The sequence below is a fragment of the Monodelphis domestica genome, chromosome 1 (assembly GCF_027887165.1).
Source record: "Monodelphis domestica isolate mMonDom1 chromosome 1, mMonDom1.pri, whole genome shotgun sequence".
Classification (NCBI taxonomy): Eukaryota; Metazoa; Chordata; class Mammalia; order Didelphimorphia; family Didelphidae; genus Monodelphis; species Monodelphis domestica.
This window is the reverse complement of record NC_077227.1, coordinates 86,723,384-86,750,176: the sequence shown is the minus strand read 5'-3', so window position 1 is coordinate 86,750,176 and position 26,793 is coordinate 86,723,384. Positions and strand designations below refer to the sequence as shown.

The following is a 26,793-nucleotide window of genomic DNA, read 5'->3' as shown; positions in this document are numbered from 1 at the left end:
GCCATGTTGGATTAAGGCCCTTCATACTTATTCCTTTCTTTTTATTTTTTTAAGCCAAATAGATGATTTTATTTTTTAATTGTCCTTTAAAGTTTAATAACTTATATTTAACATATCACATTGTTTTATCTTGGTTTTTATGGTTTTTTTTTTTAATTTTTATTTGGTCATTTCCAAAAATTATTCATTGGAAACAAAGATCATTTTCTTTTCTTCCCTCCCCACTTCCCACCACCTCTCCCACAGCTGATGCGCAATTCCACTGGGTTTCACATGTGTTCTTGATTCAAACCCATTTCTATGTTGTTGGTATTTGCATTAGAGTGTTCATTTAGAGTCTCTCCTCAGTCATATCCCCTCACCCCTGTAGTTAAGCAGTTGTTTTTCATCGGTATTTTTAATCCCACAGTTTATCTTCTGCTTGTGGATAGTGTTTTTTAGATCCCTGCAGATTGTTCAGGGAAACTGCATTGCCACTAATGAAGAAGTCCATTACCTTCGATTGTACCACAGTGTATCAGTCTCTGTGTACAATGTTTTCCTGGTTCTGCTCCTTGTTATCCTGAGTTTTGCATTATTAATCAGGATAAAAACCCAAACAAGAAAAGAATTTTTCTTTCAATAATCCAGCCTAATCCAACTCATTCACATCCAGAGAATAAAGTAACCTTGATGTGTCTTCTCCAGAGCTACTGGTTTAATTAATCCTTTCAATCTACCTTCCTCTAGAAACCAACACACTAGAGTAACAAAAGACAAACATAAACCAGTTTTGACTGGTTTGACTAGCTTTGCTTAGGCATTCAACAGTAAGGAATTTGCTAGTATAGAATATGTGGTAGAAAAATTCTAATATAGAATCTTGTTAAAAACAACCTAAGAGGTCACTTGGAGTCAAGGTGTCAAACTCAAATAGAAAAGGATGGTAGTGTGGGAGTGGAGGGGGTTAGGGTTATCGTGTGAGTGGAATTTCTTGGATTCTATATTCCCTATTTAATTCTTGAAGTTCAGCCCTGACCAAGGCTTTTTCTTGAACTGGCTGACTGGAAAGTTTGGTATCTCTTAGTTCCAGTCCTAATCTGAATCCTAGTCCTGCATCACTGCTGTCTTTTGTATATCTCCAACTAAATCTCCTCTTGGTATCCAGAAGGTTACAGGAAACATCTCTAGGGTGAGAAGTTTATCACAGAAGGAGTGGAAAATTCCAGAAAATAAAACATGGCATCTCAAAATCAGGGCAGCTAAATGGAGCAGTTGGTAAAGTGATGAGGTCAACTTCATCTTTTTGTCCTTTGAAAGTACAACTGTAATGTCATTGCCCTGGAAGCCAGAGAGTTGTAATTCCCATTAAAGAGGGTCCAGCAACTGACTTCCCTCTTTCAAGAAGATTATATTTTGTCATATCTCTATTGTATATGGCAGATGATATAACCAACCACCCATTCCATATACAGTGATAATAAGGACGGTCAAGGTTATCAGGTGAGGTAATATGACCCCTTAGCTTCAGAAACCCTTGGATATATTACAGGAAGCTGAAGGCATAAACAAACTCCCTTCAGTAAAGTGCCACAGGGAACTTTCCATACTATGTTTATTGATTACTGATTCTCAGAGATAGTTGCCTAATTATTACTTGTAATTATAATTTATCACTAAAATTCTGAATATTTAATAAAATTATATATAGAAGGCATAAAACTAAAGATAGGCATTAAACAATGACTATAAACTGAAGTTGCTTAATTAAATTATCCTTTACAGTGCTTTACAAATATTATCTCATTTGATCCTCATAACAATCCCAGGAGGGTAGTGTTACTATTGTCTCCATTTTATAGTTGAAGAAACTGAGGCAGACAAAGATGAAATGACTTGCCCAGGTTTACACAGTAAGTAAACATCTGAAGGAGGTTAAAGGGAAATCCAGAAGTGGGCAAAGAGGAGCAAAGAGATTTCTGACTCCCCTACAGTGACTAATGGGGGGAGGTTGTATGAGTGAAGTTGCAGCCAGGGCTAGAAAGAACAACCAGAGGTGCCATGTCACAGGAAGGAGACAGATCTCTGCAAGTGAAAGAAGATGAAAGGAGTGAAAAAAGCAAAAAAGATGAAATCAGAATTCTTAACTATGGAGCAGTAATTCTGGAGAGCATAGTGGAAGGGGTAAACCTAGAGGACAATGTTGTAGGGAGTCTGATTGGGAGGAATGGGAAAAAGAGAGCCACATAGTGAGGGACAAAAAAAGATTTATAGAATGACATCCAGGGGTTCAGAATCACTGGGGGTGGGAGAGTAGGACTAATATAGGAAACACTGAGAAATGAGTTAAAGCAGATTATTAGCAACTAGAAAAAAATCAATTGATGGAAGGAGGTGATTAGACTATTCGGGACCCTTTTCAAAATCCAATCTGGTGGCAGGTGGTGATGTTGAGTCTTAGGAGGCCCAAGAAGGTCACTGACAACAGGTGGGAGCATGCCAAGGTACAGTCTGAAGAACTGTACCAAAAAGTAGGAGCTGGCATTTCTAGATGGGTCTGGCCTGACCTTTGGAGCATTAGATAAGGTCCTATGGCAAAGAGAAAAAACAGAGGCTTCAGGCTTAGTTTAGGACTAAGCCAGGACACTGTAGAAAGACATGGGACTAGGAGATCACAGATAAATATGTTGGGTCAAAGCTGGTATAGGAGTGTAGACAAAGGTCACACAGGCAGGCAGGCTGAATCAAGGGCTCTAAGAGAAGGGAAAGGTGTGAGGGGAGAGACCACAGAGGAACTACGGATGAATTCCAGAAGCAGTACCAACAAAAATATGTGAGTTAAAAAAAAACACTCATTTAGATCTCCTCTTAACCTAAACTCTGTCAAAGCTCTCAAAATTCAGTAATCAAGTTTCCTTTTCCCCAAAGGCATTATGAATCAGTTTCACTTTCCAATTTCCACTGCAGTTTTCATTGCCCCAATCCCAGAATACTTAGTTTCACTTTCCAGTTTCTGTTCTGGTTTTCATTGATTGACCCCACACTGTCCCACTCACACACACACACACACACACACACACACACACACACACACACACACACACTTTGTCCTCTCTTTCCACCTTTGAAAAGCACTGAATTCAATTGCCCTGAGAGGTCACCAGACAAGTAAAGTAGGCTTCTGAAGAGAAATCAGATTCTTTCTTATCCCTTCAGAACCACAGAGATATAACTGGGAATCAATGGAGAGGTAAAGAGCGTTCTTTCTCTCTTCCATTGCTTTTGGGATGTTCTAGATGCTATTTTATCAGACTGAAAAGGAGGAGCATCCCTCATTCCACTGGAGGCAGATGTTCCTGTTGCCCAGTTAGGGGAGGGAGATCACCCTCCACGATAGTATATGATCCATGTCACATGAATAACGACGCTAATTGCTAGGGGAGATCAGAGGTGGAAGAGAAAACAGCAGGCTAAAGGCTTCCCAGAGAGTAAGACTCTAGCTGTACTTTGGAGGATGGGAAGGATTTCGAGAGCAGCCAGCTGGGAGGAAGGCATTTGAAGGGGGAGGGATGCAGGCACAGAGACACCATAGAGCTAGATGGACAGCTACAGAGCTTGAGAAGTATGAAGCAAGTTCTCAGCAAAGTGAGTGGGCACTGATTGGGTTGAAGGGCTTGTCTAACAGAATAAGGACCAGGATTTGATGGTCCAATGGAGGAACTTGGCCTTTGCCCTTTAGAAAGTAGGGAACCATTCAAGGCTTTTCAAGTGGGACATGACCTAATGAAAGGGCATGTTAGGCATATTAATCTGGTAGTGGTATGCAAGAAGGACTAGTGGCAGGAGAGACTTGAATCAATTGAGAATGTTTAGAAGGTTCTTGCAAAAGTCTAGGCATGAGATGATGAGTGTCTAGAAATGCAAAGGAAGGGGAAAAATGAAGGATCTGAGGGCCAGAGAGCAAGAGAGACTTGTTAGTTGGTGATAAAACTAGTATTACATCCTGACCCGTTACTAAATCTCTGAACACATTTGTTCATGAATGTATACATGTACAAAGATTATTTCCCCCATGCTCTGCTCATCACAGCCCATTTTCTGATAGCCAGGAAAATGCTGGATTTGTTCTGTGTTTACACTAGTTTGTGTAACTGTCTGGTTCACCAGTTCTTTAGCAGGAATCCCACATCTGGTTGATTCAGCTGCCTTGCTGCTTTCCCCTCTCCCAAATATGTAAGTCTGTATATCCTCCTCAGGTCTATGGTATATGTTGGTAATTTTCCCCACACTACCCAGTAGGTCATTTTATTTGTCCCTAAGAAAACAGAATTTCAGTGGGATGCTCTAGGGTCAGTCAGTCTATGATACAGAAGGAGACTATTCATTCTAGTACCTTAGACTCCAAAAGTCTGACCATATTCGTTTATAATCCAGGAAAGAATGTGGGGTTTCCTTAAAATGCTAATAGATTTTCTGAACTCCTGAATGTCAAATGCAGACACAAGACATTTAATAATGTCAATAATCATGAAGAAAGCTCTTTAGGTTCTATCCTTCCATGTTCAAGAACTCTGAAATTCCCTTTACTCTAATTGGTTGTCATTCCACCTCTCTGTACCTTGCAACACCTTAACCCTATTCTTGGTTCTCACCAAAGCCTCCAGTGCCTTTGTCCTTCAATGCAGAATGTTATATTCCTTCCAAGACACCAAACTCAGCCACCAGCATTGGCTATACTCTCTGCCTTTACCCATCTGGACTCTTTGGTTAACCAGTTCAACTCAACATTGTCTTCTTTTCTTGATTTTTCCTTGCAAAACCTCAACCTTAGATTACTCCCACCATCTACTGCTTTTACTCCTACTCAGAAGCTACAGAAAAAAGCTTTAAAACAATTACAAAGATGTGCTGACTCAACCAGTTCATATTTGTGTTACATAATTTCAATTGAGCACCCCCAATGCAAGGAAGATGTTTGATACTAACTATTCACTATCCTAACTGATCCCTAACTGATTCACTATCCCACTTAGGATGACATTTCTCCAAATCTTTTCATCCCTCCTGAACCTTTTCAGATGAGAACTTTTCCTCATATTTCACTGAGAAAAAAAATAGAACATTTGCCAGGAATTCCTCTTCCTAATCTTCCTCAGCCCAAATCACTCATTCCTTCTACCACTCTCTCCTTCAGGCCATCTCACAAGAAGAGGTGGTAGACTCACTTTATAACTCCCAGATGCCAGATTTCCAATCTCATCTTTTAGCTGCAACTGCTGTCTCTAAAGATACCAATAAATCTAATGACCTTTTCTTAAACTTTATCCATTATGACTTCTCTGTATCCTTTGACATCACAAGTCATCATCTTCTCCTTAATACTCTCTTCCCTCTAGATTTTATTGACACTTTTTTTCTTCTGGTTTTCCTCTTACCTATTTGACTAGCCCTTCTCAGTTATCTTTCCTGAAACCTCATGCAGTTTGTGCCTAATAATAGTGGATATATTACAAAGCCCTGACTTCAGCCCTTCTCTTTTCTTCACTATACTATCTTGCTTGGATATACTGAGTTGTCTATGGAATGTCTGGGTCAAGATGTTTAATAAGAAGTTAGATATGAGAACCATCTGCATTGGGATGACATTTGAATTTATAGGTACTGATGATTATCGTATCTTTTTTTCCATTTCTAGCCTTTGTCCTGACTTCCAATGTCATATTCTACTTTCCCATAGGACATCCCATAGACAACTCAACATATCCAAAAATGAGCTTATCTAATAGCATCATTCTCCCAATCATTAGTGCCTAGGTGCCTAGTTGCCATTCTCAACTCCTAGCTTTTTTCCCCACCCCTCACATATCTAATTATTTACCAACTTCTGTCAACTCTACCTTTATAATTTTTCTCATATAAAACATCTTCTCTTCTCTGAAACTACCACCCCATGGTGGGGGCACTCATCACCTCATACCTCTGGATTGTGGTAGTAGTTTCCAGTCTAGTTCCTGTTTACTCAATTCCCTATACCCTCTAATACATCCTCAACTCAGCTACCAAGTAGATCTGTCTAAAAAGTATTTCTAACTCATATTTGTTCAACAAACTCCACTGACTATCATTTTGTGGATAAAAGATGAAATACTTTGTTTGATATTTAAAACCCTTCCTACTTTCCCAGTCATCTGCTTTACTCCTACTTTGTGGTCCAGTAGTCTGGTCTACCTTCTATTCTATTACATTCAATTTGCTGGATCTGGGTCTTTTCCTTGCCATCCATCATGTGTGACAATCTTTCTCTCTTCATCTCTGCCTCCAGGTTACCATGACTTCTCTCATGTCCTAGGTTAAAATTCTCTCCTATAGGAAGCCTTTCCCAATTCCCTCTTAATTGGAAGTCTTTCCACTCTTGATTATCTTTAATTTACCCTGCAATATCTAATTTGTACATAGTTGTTTGGCATGTTTCCTCCACCATTACACTGTGAAGTGCTTGAGAGAAGAAATTATTTTTTCCCTTTCTTTGGGATAGTCTGGCATAGTGCCTGGCACTAGGTAGGTGGGTCATCTAATCAATGCTTGTTGACTTGCATGACTTTAGGGATTAGGACAATGCTATAGCTTTTTTCTCGTGGCTCATGTCACCTAGAACACTGCTGGGTCTTTGGTAGCAACTTAAAAAGAAACTGAAAGTCTCTCAAATAAATAACTTTGGAAAAAGAATTATTTTGATTAATTTACAGTATATTTCATTGATTTCATTATGGAGCTTGTAATGTTAGATTAGCTCACATTTCACAAAGGAATATAGAACTCTTTGAGGTACGAGGTATAGGAAGAAGAGCATTCAAATTAAACCTTGAGTCTACTAGAGTACAGAGTAGAATCTATTAGTCCAAAGTCCACCCCCTACACCAATTTTGAAGACAAAGCTGCTTTTTCATTTTTGTTTTGCATTTCTACCTTTTAGTATTATATCTTCACATAATAAGCAGTTAATAAAAGCTTGCTGAATGGGATTGAACTGTAATGAACAGAAATAGATTGTTCTGTCATTGCTGAGAGATCCTGACCAACTCACTTAAGCCCAGTGAGACTCAGTACTCTCAAATAATAATAATAATAATAATAATAATAATAATAATATAGATAGTATAAATGTATAGGTTTGGGTGGGATGATATCTAAGCTTCTTCCTTGCTCTAATATACTCTTACTTTTGGCTGGACACAGAGTTTAATGGCATTATAGTGGTATTAGGCATGGAGCATGGTATGTTGAGCAACTAGGTGGCATAGTGGATACAGCATAAGGCCTAGAATGAAGAAGATCTGAGTCTAAATTTGTCCTCAAGTAGTTACAAATTGTGTTACCTTGACAAGCATGTAGCTGGAGGAGACAGGATAGAATGGGATCACCTTTGCAGGCAGAATAGACTTAAACCTTGATAAGAAGTAAGACCACTTCTTCATGTGAGACAGGAATAGAGAAAGGAAATAGAGGCAGAAGGCATGTGAATGATATGAGATGAGGAAAAGAGGAGAAAAGGGAATTCATGGGAAATGTCCTCAATTTTTTTCTGTAAAATATGAAGTGATGTTCTCAGCTGAGTGGGTTGGGGAGGAGAGGAAAAAGAAGGTTTCAGGAGAAATGAAAAGATATGGAAGAATTACTGTGGCAAAATGGGATCATGACCACCTCCTTCTAATAGATTAGCTGAAAAAATGAAAGAGCATCTCCCTAGAAATCCATATGATTTGGTTTTTATGGTAGAGACATGGTGGAGGAAACCAGGTGATACGATACCTTGTGCAAAAGGTTGATCAAGAGGATTCAGTAACAACTTGATACGGTATAAGGAATAAGAACCTAGTTTAGACTATTGATTATATGTAAAAAAATGCCTGTATTAAGGCACACAGTTGTTTCCCTTTGATACAAGAGAGAATCCTAGTGGAATTGTTGACGTTCAATGCTAGATGATTATAGGGATCTAGGCTATGGAGGACTGTGGCTGCCTTGAAAGGGACACTTAGGTGATATAATGGATAAAGCCATGGGCCGAGAGTAGGAAAGATCCGAGTTAAAATTCTGGGTCAGATTCTTATTGGTTATGGGGGTCTGGGCAAGTCACACTTAAGCTCTATTTACCTCAGTTCTTAATCTGTAAAAAAAAAATGGGGACATGTTAGAAAAGGAAATAGCAAACCACTCCAACATCTTTGCCATGGGCAAGTTCATGGGGTCACAAAAAGTCAAAAACTATAAAACCAGATTTGCTCAGTCAGTCAGAAAAACATAAAACTCAGTAAACTCAGGCCAGGTTGAGGACCTGAGTACAGCCAGACCTTTGGTGATTGAGGCTTTTGTCCTCTTGTGCAATTTCCTTATCAAAAAACTTAGCTTTTGAAAATCCCCCAAGGTTCAATCTGTTCCATGTGAACCATGAGCTTTGAGTGCTGGGTCACAGATCATATGTTTATGATGAGGTCATGCATAAAGAAATTACTAAATAAATATTTGTTGAATTCCCTTGATTCTTCTCCTATGTTTCATTATTCTTCTGGCTCCTTCATAGGCCCTTCATCTTCATTTTTACCTCTAAACATCAGCCCTCTCTGTTCTGCCTTCTGCTCTGGGGAGCTTTGGAACACTCAGGGACACACATCTCTCAAACTACATTTCTAAGGAGATCTGTCTGTCCCATATCTCCAATAATAAGGCATTCCAATGGGAAAGTTTTCCTGTCCTTGCACCCTCAGGGCATCCCTTGCCAAATTCATCTTTAAAATGATAAGATGTTAGACCTTAGTCCATTTCGTCCTACATTCCCATTTGTAGGTAAGGAAAATGAGGTGAAATTTCCCAGATCAAAGAGTTGTCTGACTTCCTATTCTTGGTCCCTTACACCAGAAGTGTCTAGCTCACAACCCTCAGAGCCCAGCAAAACTTTCAAAGCATGAACCAGAGTATAACACAGTTGGCAGAGGGTGGGAAAAGAGTAGAATCTAGGATGCTAAGTGAATTAACTAATAGCCAGGCCTAGAGAAAGGAGGTCTTGGGTTCATATATGACTTCAGACACTTCCTAGCTATATGACCCTGGGCAAGTCACTTAACTTACCCCCCATTGCCTAGCCTTTACTGCTCTTCTGTCTTGGAACCAGTTCACAATATTGATTCTAAAACATAAGATAAGACTTAAAAAAAAAACCTAATTAAATGTGTAACAAAACAAATTAAAGTGTAATAAAACATAGATAACATTTGTTTGAGGTTTTCTCAGTCAATATGCAGCCCACAAAAATCCATTTTTCATCTGAATTTTAAGTCCACACTGCCTCATAGCACTTTGTGTACCATTCACCAATCTGGTTTTTTATAAAGTTCTCCTAAACATTTTCCAAATCAGTCTACCTCGGGTAAGAGTCCATAGTCGGCTATTATTTCTTTTACTTGTTTTTATTCTTAGTAACAGGAAATAATAGTTCCCTGGGTAAAAGAAGAGTGATATGGAGGAAGTTGGGATTTGGGGGGAAGTAAGAAAGGACAGAGAATGGGCAAATATTAGAAATAAAGGTGATGTGAAAACAAAAGACAGGAAAGATTAATTCTTTTCCGTTTTTGTTTGTTTGCTTCCATGCCTTTTATTATTTTTTTTTAAATCCTTACCTTCTGTCTTGGAATCCGTACTGTGTATTAACTCCAAGGCAGAATAAGGGTAAGGGCTAGGCAATGGGAGTTAAGTGACTTGCCCAGGGTCACATAGCTGGAAAGCATCTGAAGCCAGACTTGAACCTAGCACCTCTCAGTTCTAGTCCTGGCTCTCAATCCACTGAGTACGCAGTTGCCCAGAAACCCACGTCTTTTAAAGCCCCTCGGTTCCAAACTTCACCACTCCTTCGCGCCAGGGAGGGAGTTACTGTTTAGTTTCCTTATGAGTTTCACTTTCTATTTCCCTCCCTCTCCACCCCCGCCCCCACCCCTGAACCAAACACTTTACCCTATAAAAAGCCCTGCCTCGCTCAGCCCAGAGAAGAAAACCGGCTTCTGAAGAGGAAATCAGACTGTTTTCGCTTTCCCTCAGAACCACAGAGAAATAACTGGGAATCAATGGAGAGGTAAAAAGCGTTCTTTTTCTCTTCCATTGCTTTTGGGATGTTCTAGATGCTATTTTATCAGACTGAAAAGGAGGAGCATCCCTCATTCCACTGGAGGCAGATGTTCCTGTTGCCCAGTTAGGGGAGGGAGATCACCCTCCACGATAGTATATGATCCATGTCACATGAATAACGACGCTAATTGCTAGGGGAGATCAAAGGTGGAAGAGAAAACAGCAGGCTAAAGGCTTCCCAGAGAGTAAGACTCTAGCTGTACTTTGGAGGATGGGAAGGATTTCGAGAGCAGCCAGCTGGGAGGAAGGCATTTGAAGGGGGAGGGATGCAGGCACAGAGACACCATAGAGCTAGATGGACAGCTACAGAGCTTGAGAAGTATGAAGCAAGTTCTCAGCAAAGTGAGTGGGCACTGATTGGGTTGAAGGGCTTGTCTAACAGAATTAAGGACCAGGATTTGATGGTCCAATGGAGGAATTTGGCCTTTGCCCTTTAGAAAGTAGGGAACCATTCAAGGCTTTTCAAGTGGGACATAACCTGATGAAAGGGGTATGCTAGTGACATTAATCTGGCAGTGGTGTGCAAGGAGGACTAGTGGCAGGAGAGGCTGGAATCAAGTGAGAATGTTTAGACTGCAGCAGTCCAAGCATGAGATAATGAAGTTAGAAACAAAGCTGAAGGGGGCAGCTTGGAGGCTTAGTGGTTTGAGAGACAAGCCTATAGATGGGAGGTCATGGGTTTGAATCTGGTTACAGACACATCCTACCTATATGATCCTGGGTAAGTCATTTAAACCCCACTGCCTAGTCTTTAATCTCTTCTGCCTTAGAACCAATATACAGTATTGATTCTAAGACAGAAGGTAAGAGTTTAAAAAAGAAAGAAAGGAAAGAAACTAAGCTGGTCTTGAGTTGCTGGAAATAAGTGCATAGATATATGCTTATAAATATACATATTAATTGCTATATATGCATGCACATGCACATGCACACATTTAAATGTGCATACACAGTTTTGTTTTCAAGATTCATTGTTTCTCTAGTTCTAAATAATTTTCCTTCACTGGAGGTGGCAGGACAGAAAAATATGCTGTCATACCTAGGAGCTCCTAACTCCATTTAACAATAATGATCATGAACTCTTGAAAGCCACAGTTAAAAAGCTGCAGCAATAAGAAATATAAAGTGCAAAGATTTTTATTCCCCACCACCCACAACCCTGCCTCTGCTCACACACAGCTATCACTTCTGATCACCAGCAATATGTTGGCATTTATTAGGTATCATTACACTAAGTGATATGGCTGGCTGTTCCATTCATTCTTTGGCAGGACTCCCACATGTGGTTAACTTACTTTTCTCAGCTTTTCCACCTCCTTCTCCCTGGTGTGGGAGTCTAGTCTCAGACCTGAAGATGCATAGATCATTCTACCAATCTGCCTCAAATAAGTTTGTTTTATCTGTGTCCCTGGGAAAGGTGGCTTTCAGGGGAATGCCTTATGGATCAGTCTATATTATCACCCATTTCCAAAGCCCAAGCCTGAGACTACTCCTTAGAACTCAGAGAGGAATAATTAGCAACAAAAATTAATCATTATCTGCTAACATTTATATAGCACTTAATCTGTGAATCACTCAGCTAAATGCTTTGCAAATATTTCATTTGATCCTTAGAACATTCCTGAGAGGTAGGTGCTATTATTACTTCCATTTTACAGATGAGAAAATAGAGACAAACAGAAATTAAATGACTTCCCAGGGTCATGTAGCTGATAAATCTCTAAGGCTATATTTAATTCTGGTCCTTCTGAATCTAGGTCCAGTGCTCTATGCCACCTAACTATCCCATAGAAGACATATCAGATGTATTTGCTGTACTCCCAGATATAAAACGTAAACTTTTTACATACTTCTGTATACTTTTTATATACTGTCAGTGATCATGAACTAATCTTGAGGGTTCCAGACTATGTTTTATGTTTCTCTTGTAATTCATATCAACAAATACTTTGCTAAGATCACAAAGGGTGCTCAGAAATTCTTATGGATTGAAAGACTCTCAAAAAGTTTTGTGAATTGAAATCTATTTGCCTGACACTGTATACCTCGTGAATTGTGTCATTCATGTTATGAATGGCCCATTTATATAAGTTTTTAGAAATGGTAGAAACAGCCTTGAACTGAAATCCAAGTTGTAATAAGTCATCCAGTCATCTCCAGGCATGTCACATCAAACTCTTCACCTTTAGGTCAGGGGTGACAGTCCATTTTGTCCTTAATGCATATAGTGGATACCTAATAAATGTTGCTCAAGTAAATCAGATTGAAATGTCTCTACCCTATGCTATAATACTTCCTTAAAGCACTCTGGGGATTCACAGCTTTCTCTGTAAACCAATGAGTTTAGGTAAGGTGATGTCTAAGCTCCCATTCTGCTCTAATGCAGGATGACTATGACTACAGTTTGACACCAGATCCATGGTGCTGGATATTGGCATTGGTTTTGTCCCTGAGCATATCTGGAGCCTCTCAGCATGAGAAAGAGCATGGGATGTTAATGCTGGTGTTAATGTCTCAAATTCCCATAAACCCTATCTCTTTGCTATCATCACCAGAGGCAGAGAGCAATCAATTGTGTCTACTTCTCAATGCAGGAGTTAACAGTATTGAAGGGATTGTACCTCCAGGAAAATAGCCATTTCCATTCTATTCCCTGCTCCAAACAAGCAGGCCCAAAAGACATGATACCATGTAAAGTTCTAATGTACCTTGTAAATGTCTGTTATAAAGGGAGGATTACAATGATTGTGCCCTAGTGTGGAGAGTGAGCTCTACTGCGTGCTAATATCAGACTCCGCATAGCCAATGTAGCACAGAAGGGACAGAGGTATCGAATATATCAGGGACAAGATGTCCCCAATGATATCACATAGGAAAGGACAGGTTTTACTCAAATAGCAATGGGAGCACAGAGCCCCAGTCATGATTTTCTAAGAGAAACATGCCATATAATCACCAGAGAGGGTGAGATATCAGTTCCAAGATCAAAGGAGAAAATGAGGGATGAGGAGCTCTTGCTTCTCTCTTTCTGCTACATCCAAGCCCTGAGCAATCTACATATATCTTTAGTAGGGACTCCTACACTACTCCCTTGCCCCTCTTCCTTCCATAAAAAAAGAAAAAAAGAAATTAGACAGACAGAGCAAATTCAGCAGGGATAGGCTTCTTTGGACTCGGCCAAACATATAGATTCTTAGGGAATGAAGAAATGGGAAAATTTTTGAAGGACAAGCTAAATGTTTCTCTGTGGTCAGGGGTGGAAGTAGGTAGTGGTCATTCTGGTTTCTTTTCGGTACCTAATAATGAAATATCCTATTTTTATCCCCAGAGAGATGGACGAGAACACCATGATGGATGCCCTGACTGAGTTGAGATGCCACTTTACATGGGATTTGCTGAGAGTAGACAACATAGATTTGACTGATCTAGAAAACAGAATCCAAGATGAAATTGAATGTCTAGACACAAATTTCAGGATGAGTATTCACAACACATTGGCTTATGTGAAGCTTGTAAGAGGTCAAAATGAAGAAGCTCTTGAAAGCTTAAGAAAAGCTGAAGAATTGATCTGGGAGCATTATGGTGATCAAGCAGAGATAAAAAGCTTTGTGACCTGGGGAAACTATGCTTGGATCTATTATCACATGGGTGAATTCCCCGAAGCTCAGGCTTATCTGGAAAAGGTAGAAGCAGGTTGTAAGAAGCTTTTAAGTCCCTTCCGCTATAAAGTAGAACTTCCAGAAATTGACTGTGAGAAAGGATGGGCATTGCTCAAGTTTGGAAAGGAGTATTATGAAGAAGCCAAAGTTTCTTTCGAAAAGGCCTTAGAGTCAGAGCCTGACAACCCTGAATTTAATACTGGATTTGCAATCTGCATGTTTCGTCTGGATTTACAAGAGCAATATGATAAGAGTATTTCTCTAGAACCACTAAAAAAAGCAGTCAGAATCAACCCAGAAGATGCTTACCTTAAAGTTCTTCTTGCACTGAAGCTCCAGGCCTGTAAACAAGAAGAAGAAGGAGAAAAATACCTAAATGAGGCTTTAAATAGCATGGCATCAAAACCCTATGTCCTTCGCTATGCAGCCAAATTTTACTGCAAAAAAGGGTACCCAGATGCAGGTATTGATCTCCTAAAAAATGCTCTGCGAAGAACTCCAACTTCCAATCTTCTGCATTCTCAGATGGGATTTTGTTACAAGGCAAAAGTGTATCAAATCAAAAGGGCTACCAATTTCAGGCCACGAGGCAGGGATAAACAAAATCTTGAGAAAGCAATTGAATTATCTATATTTCATTTTAAAACATCAATAGAGTATAGACCCACATTTGAGTTAAGTTATTTAGAACTGGGTGACATGTATGCAGAAGCAGGTGACTATAACAAGGCAGAAGAAAGCTACCAGAGAGTTCTAAATCTGAAAGAAATTCAAGATAGGACAAGGCAAGAAGTCCACTATCGCTTTGGTCGCTTCAATGAGTTTCATAGGAGGTCTGAGGTTGATGCACTCAACCATTACTTGGAAGCTTTAAAAATAGGCAAAGGAAAATCATTGATGGGGAAAGGTCTTCCAAATTCTCTGGAGAAATTTGTTAAAAAGCGTCTTCGGCAAAATGAGTCAGATGTGGAGACTTTGAGTCTCTTGGGGTTCATCCATAAAATGAAAGGAGAAACAGAAAAAGCCTTAGAGGTGTATGAGGCAGCCCTGGGATTGGACTTCTCCAACTCTGCTTTCTGAAAAGCCTCTCTTCCTTGAAGATACTGCCCAAGCACCAGATTCCAATTGAAGTCATTTCTAACTCCTTCAGCTGCTAACGTTTTCTTTTCTCTCCAAACACCTTCCATTTATGAGGTTTATTTGTGTCTGTTCTGTTCATATCCATTTGGTATTTTTTTCATATTGACTTGTCTATTAGCATGCAAACTACTTGAGAATAAGGATTATTTCATTCATTGGATTTGATATCTAGCACAGTGTTTGGTACATACATAGGAGGCACATAATAAATGTCTGTTAACTGACTGTTGACTGATTGATTAATGGATTAATTGGCTGTTGGAAATAAAGCCCTCTATCAGCAGTGACATGATAGATTGTTTTCTCTGTAAAACTCCCTTTTGTGAATTCAGTCCCAAGGTGTAAAAATGGCCAGTACCTGATTTAACTACTAACAAAACTGAAAGTCAATATTATATAACTGATAGAGAATAAGTGTGGAAGGCAGTAGCACCAAATCCTCCTCCTGGCACCTATTTCACTTTTCTTTTGGGGGGGGGAGGATCTAGGCCATTCTCCAAGATTAAATGTAGCAGTGAAGATAGTGTATTGATCTGTGTTGGTAGAGGCAGTTTTTTCATCTGGGAGTCTTTTATATTGGTAAAATCATAGGACTAGTCTTTATGCAATAGAACTGCTTTCTATAAATACTTAATACTATGTACTATTGTGTAGCTCAGCACCAAAGACATAGTACTGTGAAAAGTGAGCTAGATTTAAGGAAATAAGAATTGGATTCAAATCCCACCTCTGTAATTTACTATACATATCGGTTCCTCTCTAGGTCTTCCTCAGTGTACTCATCTGAGAAAGGAGGCATTGAGCTAGATGGTCTTTTCAGACTCTTCTAGCTCTAAAGTTTTGTTTCTGTGATACTAATAAACTAAGAGTATAGAGTTTATTGTTCATAATAAATGGCCCTTCAATCACCATTTGAATGCCATGTCTCCTTGCTCCACCTTCTTCCCTAGCTTTAGACACAGACCCAGAATTCCAACCTCCACCCCTGAAACCTGGCTTGTGAGCCATCACTTAATCTTGTCCTGACCTAGACCCTGCCCCAATTCCTGACCACCTCTATGCCTTGATTTTAAAATTCTCCCACCTCCATAAACTTCTACCCCCTGCTTTCCAAGTCTAACTCTGAGAAGAAGTCATCAAATCAACCCTTTCATTTGAAGAAAGGACATGTTGGTGTATGGTCCTCTAAATCTAAATCCCCATTCCCTCTGACTTCCTTGTCTAAAATTCTTCTCCCTGGTTTGTAGCCCAAACATTTAGCACAGTACCAGAAATGTTATAAAATATTGTAAATATTTTATAAAATCTTATACTTATTTTAAAATATTATAAATATAAATATTGTAAAATATTTTATAAATTTTTTTCATTCATTCTAGCCCAGCTCAGGCCCCAAATAAGGCTCTTCAGCCTTTTTTCCTGCCATAAACTCCTACCCACCATCAACTTTTCTTCTCTAGATCTAGAAACAGTAATTAAAACTCCATGTTATCATTAGTACACTCATTTTGACCCAGACTTCCTCTTGTCAGGTTGTATCCAATCCCTTATTCTCACAAAAAAAACCATTCTACAACTTCACCCCTGTGAGTGTGAAGCCCCCTACCCCCTTTTATGATTATAATAATATTAGCCTTTATGATTATAACACAAATAATATTGTTTGCTTTGTATGAATTATAAGCATTAGCTAAGAAAAACACAGCTTAGGATATATTATATCTTGTTGACAGGCATTTTGACTTTAGGCCTGTAACCCAAAAGTTTCTACCAAGCCCATCATATCCTGCTCTATGTATGACAATACCATCAGTAGGGAGGTGGAGGGCTGCTCTTGGATGCAAATATCAGTCATCCAACTGCTAACTCCTAGTATTATACAATAATTGTCAGCAAAACAAACAAACAAACAATTAGACCCTGACCCTTTATTGCAGACCCTTGGAAAAGTCAGTTATAATAATAGACATAGGCTATCACCCATAGTGATTATTTTTGTATTTTCCAGCTGATTCAGCTGTGTCATTGTGTCATTGGTGTGGTAGAGGCATGGAGAGAGAGAGGACTTGTAAGCTAAGCATGCAAGAAACAAGCTGGGGACCTGATGTGCAAAATCAAGGAGAAGGTTCCAAATGGAATGTTCCCAGGAGGAGAAGGCAGTTGAAGCTGGAGGGGGAGGGCCTGATTCTCTGGCTCTGGGAGTTGAAGCTGACCAGGGGAAAAACTGGGACTTCTGACTTGGTTTCTCTCTCTGGGGTTTGACTGACCAAGGAGACTGGCTCTCTGGGATTTTCTGATCAAAGGAGGCAAGCCTAGCTGTAGAGAGAAGAAGCCCTGAACTGATCTTGTTAGCTTTTGTCCCAGGCTGAAGGTCCCTTGGGGGGGGGGGGGAGGAAGGCTTCTGAAATCAGGCTGAGAGACCTTGGTGGCTTTGTGAAGAAGAAAGAAGATTTTTAAACAGTTGTCCTCCATCCATCTCTCTAACTGTCCCTCTGAGTCACAGTTGTAACAAGACTATTTCCATAACCATCCTAAATTCTCCTTATAGTTTAGGGAAACCCTCATCCCTCTTTCCTCAGTTTCCCATCCTGTTGTTTCCCAATAAACCCCTTACCTGAGAAAGAAAACAAGAGTATCTTCATAGCCCACTCAGGGGGGAGGGGTGAAGCCACAAGCTTCAAGAAGATTCTGGGAGGAAGAAACTGGAAGAAGGGAGGGGGTAAGGGAGCTCCTCAGTATCTCTCTATCTCTGAAGTAGTACCTTCTATCTCCATTGTAACTAGGTACCCTCAGGTGTGTCCCCATACTAGTAGTCTGCCAGAGTACATCAGTCACTGCAACAAGAAATAGTCACAACAGATTACCATTTCTATTTCATTGGTTAGGACATGCCTTTCTGACAGATTTTTGCATCCATTCTATTTTAATTTTCACTTTTTTCTGTCACTATACCATCAGATTCCTTGGCATAAAAAAGGCTATCTCCTGAGACTTGAGGTCTTTCATCTTGATCTTGACCACAGTCTGGCTTTTTTATGAGACTGGCTCCCCTCTCAATAAAACCTATTAATTAGCTTGGAAATCGTATTGGTGTGACAATTTTTCACAACAACCCCCCATCCCCTGCTGGCCTCCAGAAAATAGTATATTACAGTATCTCTGACCACCACCCCCCATCATAAGTATAGGGTATGACTTTTCTTATGTCCTATTCTCCAATTCTTTTGGTCAGGATGGTAGACTAGGTATATGCCTGGCTCTTCAGTGCCACTTCCTAACTCCCACTCTTCTGCCATTATGCAAAAACTTATCTTCCTTTGAAATTCAGCCCATCCATCTCCATTGCCCATCCCAATACTGGTGACTCCTTTTTATGTGCTCCCCACTACATCATGCTCCCTCCATTCTCAAAGAGTTCAACTCTGACAGTTTTCCTTTCTACCCTAACTCCTTCCTTCATGCTTGGGACTTCTGTAGATATAATAATATCCCTCTCAAAAATCTGGCCTTTGCACAACATATCTCATAGAAATGCCTCTTCTCTGTTCACCCAGAAGAGATCTGTATATCACCCACATATCAACCTGCTGATCAAAGTTTGATTATTGGCTAGGAATTATTGATTAATAAGCAATTGTACAAATACTGATCAGCCTCTATAGTAAAAGATAGTCCCAGCTATTGACAGAATTAGAAGCTGTTTGGGCAATTCTAATAACTTAGGAGTAATGGTAGGCTAATCATTTAAGATATAATGTATTAACATAAGAAGATAATTATATTAATCATCTAGATATAAAAATGTATATCAGAGTGTCTGTGTGTTAAAAATCCCTATTATCAACAATCCCCCTCTCATCACCCTATTGAAGCTCCTTCTTAGTTTGAGAGCTAATGACCCCTCCCTTCTGAAATGTTCTTCCTTCTCTCATTTAGTTACAAGTCAACCATAACCTGGCCAGGAGGATAGGGATTTTATGTTTCACCTGAGACTTTAGAACCTCTTATCTAGGACTTTATATCTAGGACTATATAAGTCGCTTTTCAAAACAAAATATCCACATGATGGACTTATGTTCTAATCCAGTCCAGTGTTAGGATTATCAGCAATTCTACCTTTCCCACCTTGATTCTCCCTGGACACCCATTCTCCATTTGGCTTTGTAGTTTTGATGTAACCCCCAACTTTATTCCTCTTTTTCCCTATTAAAAATCACATTGATGCTAATGCTCATGTGAGAATGCCTGCAGACTCATTGACTTACAAACATTTTAAAGGCAATGTACTCAGAAGATTTGCTCCCAGTCTTTTTCTTTACACCCCACTCTATAAAATTTAATGATTCTCTAGAGCTTCTAGACAAAGTAACAATATTTTTTTTAGCTTTAAGAGACCTTAATAAGCTACCACCAACTTATCTTTTTAGGCACACCAGACCTTATTTCCTTTCCCTTGCTCTTCCATCCAGTCCAACTGGATTTTTCTGTGTTCTTCACTCAGTCTTTCCCATTTCCCATGCCTGGAAATCATTTCCTTCTTCCCTCTTCTTCATAGAATTCCTTTCTTCCTCTAAGGCATAGCTCAAGTCCTACCTTCTATAAGAAACCTTTCAATATCTCCCCAACTATTAAGACTGTTGCATAATTTTTTCTAACACAGGCACACAAATGATAAGCAAAATGTCCAAGTCATAAAGAGATTTATTATGTGAGGGCCAATCCCACAACAAAGCTGAACCCCTGGTCATGACCAGAGGACCTCAAGCACTGTAAGAGACCTTCCTTTATACCCCAAAGAATTAGACAACTTTTATACCAGTACAAAAATAGTATGAAATAGTCATACACCTCAAAGAATAGAAATACCCAGAAGCAATATTCATTGGTTAGATCAACTAGGAAGCATCCTTATTTGGTGAGATATATCTTCCGACCATCTTTTGACCATTACTTAAGAATCACTTAATGGAAAGGAGGAAACGATGATGCCTGGGCTAAGAGTGGATGGTGATACATAGTACCAGATTCTGAACTAAAGGTCAGGCATCCTGACGTATAACGGATTGCAAGTTAGGGTGCCTGAAATAACAGCATTGAAGTTTAAGGCTGGCACTAAAGCTTTGCAAAGGCAGTTATTTCCTTATTCCAAAATCTTAATACTTATACCAGAATATTCACAAAAGCTTGATAAATTCATGACTTATGCTATCTTAGAATTATAATTATGATTATCTCAGGACTATTGATAACATTAAAATCTAATCTTCATATAAGGAAGGGTGTAGGGGTCTTTTTCTCTCACAAGGCCTACCATCTCTAACTACCTTTTGCTTAACTACCTTGTATTTATTTTATTTAGTAATTTTATATGGGGGAGTGTATGTGTGTGCTTGTTTCTTCCATTAGAATTCAAGTTTTTTTGAGAGCAGAAGCTATTGTCATCTCTGTATTTGTGTCTGCAGTGCCCAGCACAGTACCTGGCAGAAAACATGTACTTAATAAATACCTAGTGATTAATTAATTAGAGTCTAGGAATGAAAATACAATCATCAATCTATTATATATGATTTTCTGTGTAAATCCTAGTCTGTGTAATCAACTCCAAAGTAAAATAAACATGTTCTTACCATAACTGCTTCATACAAATGTCGACATTACTAATGAACACTGACGCGGTACTCTGGATTTGAAGTTGAAGGAACTGGATTCAGATCTCACCTCTGTCACTTGCCATGGGCAAGGTCCTGCCTCACTCATGATTCCAGGGGTTCCCAACAGGGGACAGCTGTATCTTTAAGGCCATGGGAATGCTTTGCATCTGATAGCTGCTACGCCATCCCCAGGCTTGATGTTTACTTTTATACCCATTTTCTTGGCACACAGATATATTACCTAACACACATGTCTAAATGGAGATAATTGGAAGTGATACATTAACTTTTAACAAATTACTTGATTAGCATTCTATATTCTTGTAGCGTAATTATAGATAGCATAAAGGTTTCACATAAGATAAATTATTTTGTCACAGGTGACTTAATTTTCTCATTACCCTGTGAAGAGTTTTGAGCTTACAAACAATCAAGGAAATTTACTTACTAGAAGTAATCAATTAGAAGTTCTTAAAGACAATTCAACAATCATATCATTGAGGTTGAGAGGTACTGGGAACACAATTCAGATTTAATATTAGACTGAGCATTTTTTCAGGGTTTACTAGGGAGTTTCTGAGTTAATGGTTTGTGAAATCGAGCCACTGAGGCATATTGAAGCTTGATGTACCTGTATGTTTTGTATGGGCCTTTATGATTGATTTATGTGCTGGCTTCATGAGAATAGGTTTCTGTAAGTGGGAAAGTTCTGAGCTTGGCGTGTAGCTTTGGTTTTACTGGGAATTGTGTGCCTAAGTAAAAGTTAACCCATGGTAATATTTTAGGACTGGGCTTGAGGGTTTGATCTTTTGGTGATGTTTTAGAGACTTAGGGTACATGTATTTTGCTCTTGCATTATTCCTTCTGAGACTAGGGGGAATAATAATCATGTCAATTACATAGGTAAGGGACATTGATGAGAGAGGTCACGCAAGGGGGACTAAATGAAATGATGTGGAAACATGGGCCCAGTTTCCTATCCAGGAGACAGGAACATTAAGCATGTGACTCCCAAACTGCAGAATCAGTTAAAAATCAGTAAAGTGAACTATGATATAAAGTAGCAAAACTTAGACTTTATCCTATGCAACTGTCCAATTATTATTGGGATCGTACAAGTCCAATGGAAAGAGGATTGTCTCCCTAACAATACCAAGTTTGTTTCCCATTCTAGAAGGTTTCCAACCTTTAGGTTAAAGGTCTTTGAAAATGCCCAGGGTGATAAATGGTACTCATCAGAATGCAAAGGTTTGTCTCTCATCAACCCCAAGTTCATTTCCCTTCCTGGGCAAGGGAAATCCAAGCCTTTAAAACAGTATTATAAGGCTGGATAGCAAAATAAGTCACAAGAGTGGAATGTGGGATTCACATTGAATGTACATCAGATTTTCCACACTTTCTCTTTTTGTAGGGCAAAAGTCATTCTTGGATCCAATAGACAGTATTAACTTGAGAGCTCACAAAACAGCCTTGTCCCTTTCATCTATACCTGTAGAAATGAAATCGTGAGCTATATTTTGAGGCATCTAGCCCAGATGGAACAAAAAAAAATATGACTTTTGAGAATCCTTTCAAGGTAGAACCTATTTAATGTGAGCCATAAGATTTGGGTGCTAGGCCACAAGTCAGATAGGTTTGTGACAATGTCATTCCTGAAAATTTTAATTATTAAATGTCGAATTCCACTAGTTCTCCTCCTTTTTCTCTTTTAATTATTTTAGTGCCTTCAGAGGCTCCTCATCTTTCTTCTTACATTTAAAGACCAGCCTCCTTGTTCTGCTTTCAGTCTTCTCTGTGAGTGAATGCTCAGTGATACCTATCTCTTTCCAATCTACCTCTCTAGGGAATTTGTCAGCATTGTTCTAGTCTCATAACTTTTGGAATAACTCAGGACATTTCAGCTTACATATCTCAGCATAATTGTACACTCAATACACCCCCAAACCAAAGTCATCTTAGGAATTATAGTCCAGTTGGTCCAATGCTCTTTTTTTTTTTTTTACTGATAAGGAAATTGAGGCTTAGAAAGGTGAGGTCTCCCAAGGACAAACAATGACCTCGGTTCTTGTTGAAGTCCATTACACCACATTATCCCTCACTAGTTAGTTTGGCATTAAATAAAATTACTTTCTCCAAAGAGCTTCCAAGTCATTCTGCTGCCAAAGAAGAGTTTATATTATTAACTTCTTTATTTTTATTTTTATTTTTACATTTTGTAATGTTCTCTTGCTTAGTCTTTTTTTTTTCCTTTTAAACATTATTTTATTTGGTCATTTTCAAACATTATTCCTTGGAAACAAAGGTCATTTTCTTTTCCTCCGCCTCTCCCAACACCCCTCCCATAGCCAACTGGCAATTCCACTGGGTATCACATGTCCTTGATTGGAACCCATTTCCATGTTGTTGGTATTTGCATTAGGGTGTTCATTTAGAGTCTCTCCACAATCATGTCCCTTCAAGCCCTGAGGTCAAGCAGTTGCTTTTCTTCAGTGTTTTAACTCCCACAATTTGTCCTCTGCTTGTGGATAGTGTTTTTTCACCTAGATCCCTGCAGAATGTTCAGGGACATTGTATTGACACTAATGGAGAAGTCCATTACGTTTGATTGTACCACAGTGTTTCAGTCTCTGTGTACAATGTTTTCCTGGTTCTGCTCCTCTCACTCTGCATCACTTCCTGGAGGTCGTTCCAGTCTCCATGGAATTCCTCCACTTTATTATTCCTTTGAGCTCAATAGTATTCTATCACCAATATATACCACAATTTGTTCAGTCATTCCCCAATTGAAGGGCATCCCCTCATTTTCCAATTTTTTGCCACCACAAAGAGTGCAGCTATGAATATTCTTGTACAAGTCGTTTTCCTTATTATTTCTTTGGGGTACAAACCCAGCAGTGCTATGGCTGTATCAAAGGGCAGATAGTCTTTTATTGCCCTTTGGGCATAGTTCCAAATTGCCCTCCAGAATGGTTGGATCAATTCACAACTCTACCAGCAATGAATTAATGTCGCTACTATGCCACATCCCCTCCAGCATTAATTACTTTCCTTTGCTCTCATGTTAGCCAATCTGCTAGTTGTGAGGTGATACCTCAAAGTTGTTTTGATCTAATATCTCTGATTGTAAGAGATTTAGAGCACTTTTTCATGTGCTTATTAATAGTTTTGATTTCTTTGGCTGAAAATTACCTTTTCATATCCTTTGCCCATTTATCAATTGGAGAATGGCTTGATTTTTTGTATAATTGATTTACTTCTATAAATTTGAGTAATTAGACCTTTGTCAGAGGTTTTTGTTGTGAAGATTGTTTCCCAGTTTGTTATTTCCCTTCAAATTTTGGTTACATTGGTTTTGTTTGTACAAAAAAGTTTTAATTTGATGTAATCAAAATTGTTTATTTTACATTTTGTAACTCTTTCTAAGTCTTGCTGGTTTTGAAGTCTTTCCCTTCCCACAGGTCTGACATGTATACTATTCTGTGTTCACCAAATTTAATTATAGTTTCCTTCTTTATGTTCAAGTCACTCACCATTCTGAGTTATCTTGGTGTAGGGTGTGAAGTGCTGATCCATACCTAATCTATCCCACACTGTCTTCCAGTTTTCCCAGCAGTTTTTGTCAAATAGTGGGTTTTTGTCCCAGAAGCTGGGGTCTTTGGGTTTGTCATATATTGTCTTGCTAAGGTCACTTACCCCAAGTCTATTCCACTGATCATCCTTTCTGTCTCTTAGCCAGTACCAAATTGTTTTGATGACCACTACTTTGTAATATAGTTTGAGATCTGGGACTGCAAGGCCCCCTTCCTTTGTATTTTTTTTTTCATTATTTCTCTGGATATCCTTGATCCTTTGTTCTTCCAAATGAACTTTGTTATGGTTTTTTTCTAAATCAGTAAAAAAGTTTTTTGGAAGTTCAATGGGTATGTCACTAAATAGATAAATAAGTTTGGGTGGTCATTTTTGTTATATTTGCTTGTCCTACCCATGAGCAGTTAATGTTTTTCCAATTGCTCAAGTCTAGTTTTACTTGTGTGGAGAGTGCTTTGTAGTTGTGTTCATATAGTTCCTGTGTTTGTCTTGACAAATAGATTCCTAAGTATTTTATATTGTCTAAGGTGATTTTGAATGGGATTTCTCTTTCTAGTTCTTGCTGCTGAGCTGTGTTGGAAATATATAGAAATGATTATGACTTTTGTGGGTTTATTTTGTATTCTGCAACTTTGCTAAAGTTGCTGATTATTTCCACTAGCTTTTTGGTAGATTCTCTAGGATTCTTTAAGTAGACCATCATATCATCTGCAAAGAGAAATAACTTGATCTCCTCCTTGCCTATTTTAATGCCTTCAATTTCTTTTTGTTCTCTAATTGCTACTGCTAGTGTTTCTAGTACAATGTTAAATAATAGAGGTGATAATGGGCATCCTTGTTCCACTCCTGATCTTATTGGGAATGCTTATAGTTTATCCCCATTGCAGATGATGTTAGCTGGTAATTTTAGATATATACTGTTTATTATTTTTAGGAATGACCCTTCTATTCCTATGCTTTACAGTGTTTTTAGTAGGAATGGGTGTTGTATTTTATCAAAGGCTTTTTCTGTATCTATTGAGATAATCATGTGATTTTTGTTGGTTTGCTTATTGATGTGGTCAACTATGTGGATGGTTTTCCTAATATTGAACCAGCCCTGCATCCCTGGTATAAATCCTACTTGATCATGGTGAATGATCCTTCTGATCACTTGCTGGAGTCTTTTTGCTAGTATCCTATTTAAGATTTTTCCATCTATATTCATTAGGGAGATTGGTCTATAGTTTTCTTTCTCTATTTTTGACCAGCCTGGCTTTGGAATCAGCAACATATTTGTGTTGTAAAAGGAATTTGGTAGAACTCCCTCTTTGCTTATTATGTCAATTAGTTTGTATAGTATTGGGATTAACTGTTCTTTGAATGTTTGATAGAATTCACTTGTGAATCCATCTGGTCCTGGGGATTTTTTCTTAGGGAGTTCTTTGATGGTCTGTTGGATTTCTTTTTCTGATATGGGATTATTTAAGAATTCTATTTCTTCTTCTGTTAGTCTAGGCAATTTTTATTTTTGTAAATATTCATCCATATCACCTAGATTGGTATATTTATTGCCATATAATTGGGCAAAGTCATTTTTAATGATTGCCTTAATTTCCTCTTCATTGGAGGTGAGTTCCCCCTTTTTATCTTTGAAGCTGTTAATTTGCTTTTCTTCTTTCCTTTTTTTAATTAGATTGACCAGTACTTTGTCTATTTTGTTTGTTTTTTTTCAAAGTACCAGCTTCTAGTCTTATTTATTAGTTCAATAGTTCTATCACTATCGATTTTTATTAATTTCTCCCTTAATTTTTAGGATCTCTAATTTGGTTTTCTTCTGGGGTTTTTTAATTTATTTGCTTTCAAGTTTTTTGATTTGCATTTCCAATTCATTGATCTCTGCCATCCCTAATTTGTTAATATATGCACTCAGGGATATGAATTTTCCTCTGATTACTGCTTTGGCTGCATCCCATAAGCTTTGATTGATTGACAATCTCATGATTGTCATTTTCCTCAATGAAATTATTAATTGTTTCTATGATTTGTTCTCTAACTAACCAATTTTGGGGTATAATATTATTTAATTTCTGATTTATTTTTGATTTGGCTTTCCATGTACCCTTGCTGATCATTATTTTTATTGCTTTATGATCTGAAAAGGTTGCATTTATTATTTCTGCTTTTCTGCATTTGTATGCCATGTTTCTGTGACCTAGTGTATGATCTATTTTTGTGAATGTGCCATGTGGTGCTGAGAAGAAGGTGTATTCCTTTTTGTCCCTATTTATTTTTCTCCATATGTCTATTAACTCTAATTTTTCTAAGATTTCATTCACCTCTTTTACCTCTTTCTTATTTAATTTTTGGTTTGATTTATCTAAATTTGATAGTGGTTGGTTCAAGTCTCCCACTTATATGGTTTTACTATCTATTTCCTCCTTCAATTCTATTAGTTTCTCCATTAGAAATTTGGATGCTGTACCATTTGGTGCATACATGTTGATTAGTGATATTTCCTCATTGTCTATAGTGCCTTTTAACAGCATATATTTACCTCCCCTGTCCCTTTTGATCAGGTCTATTTTTGCTTTGGCTTTGTCAGATATCATGATTGCAAC

General features: G+C 38.5%; 1 protein-coding gene across 1 annotated transcript; it reads left to right on the top strand.

Annotated features, from left to right (window-relative positions):
• Positions 1-3,212: 3,212 nt before the first annotated feature.
• On the top strand, positions 3,213-15,241 carry LOC100024986 (interferon-induced protein with tetratricopeptide repeats 1-like). The gene is made up of 3 exons (XM_056802768.1): positions 3,213-3,229; positions 9,996-10,102; positions 13,484-15,241. Exons 2-3 carry the CDS (start codon positions 10,095-10,097, stop codon positions 14,892-14,894), a joined length of 1,419 nt encoding a protein of 472 aa, XP_056658746.1. The 5' UTR covers positions 3,213-3,229; positions 9,996-10,094; the 3' UTR covers positions 14,895-15,241.
• The last annotated feature ends 11,552 nt before the right edge of the window (positions 15,242-26,793 follow it).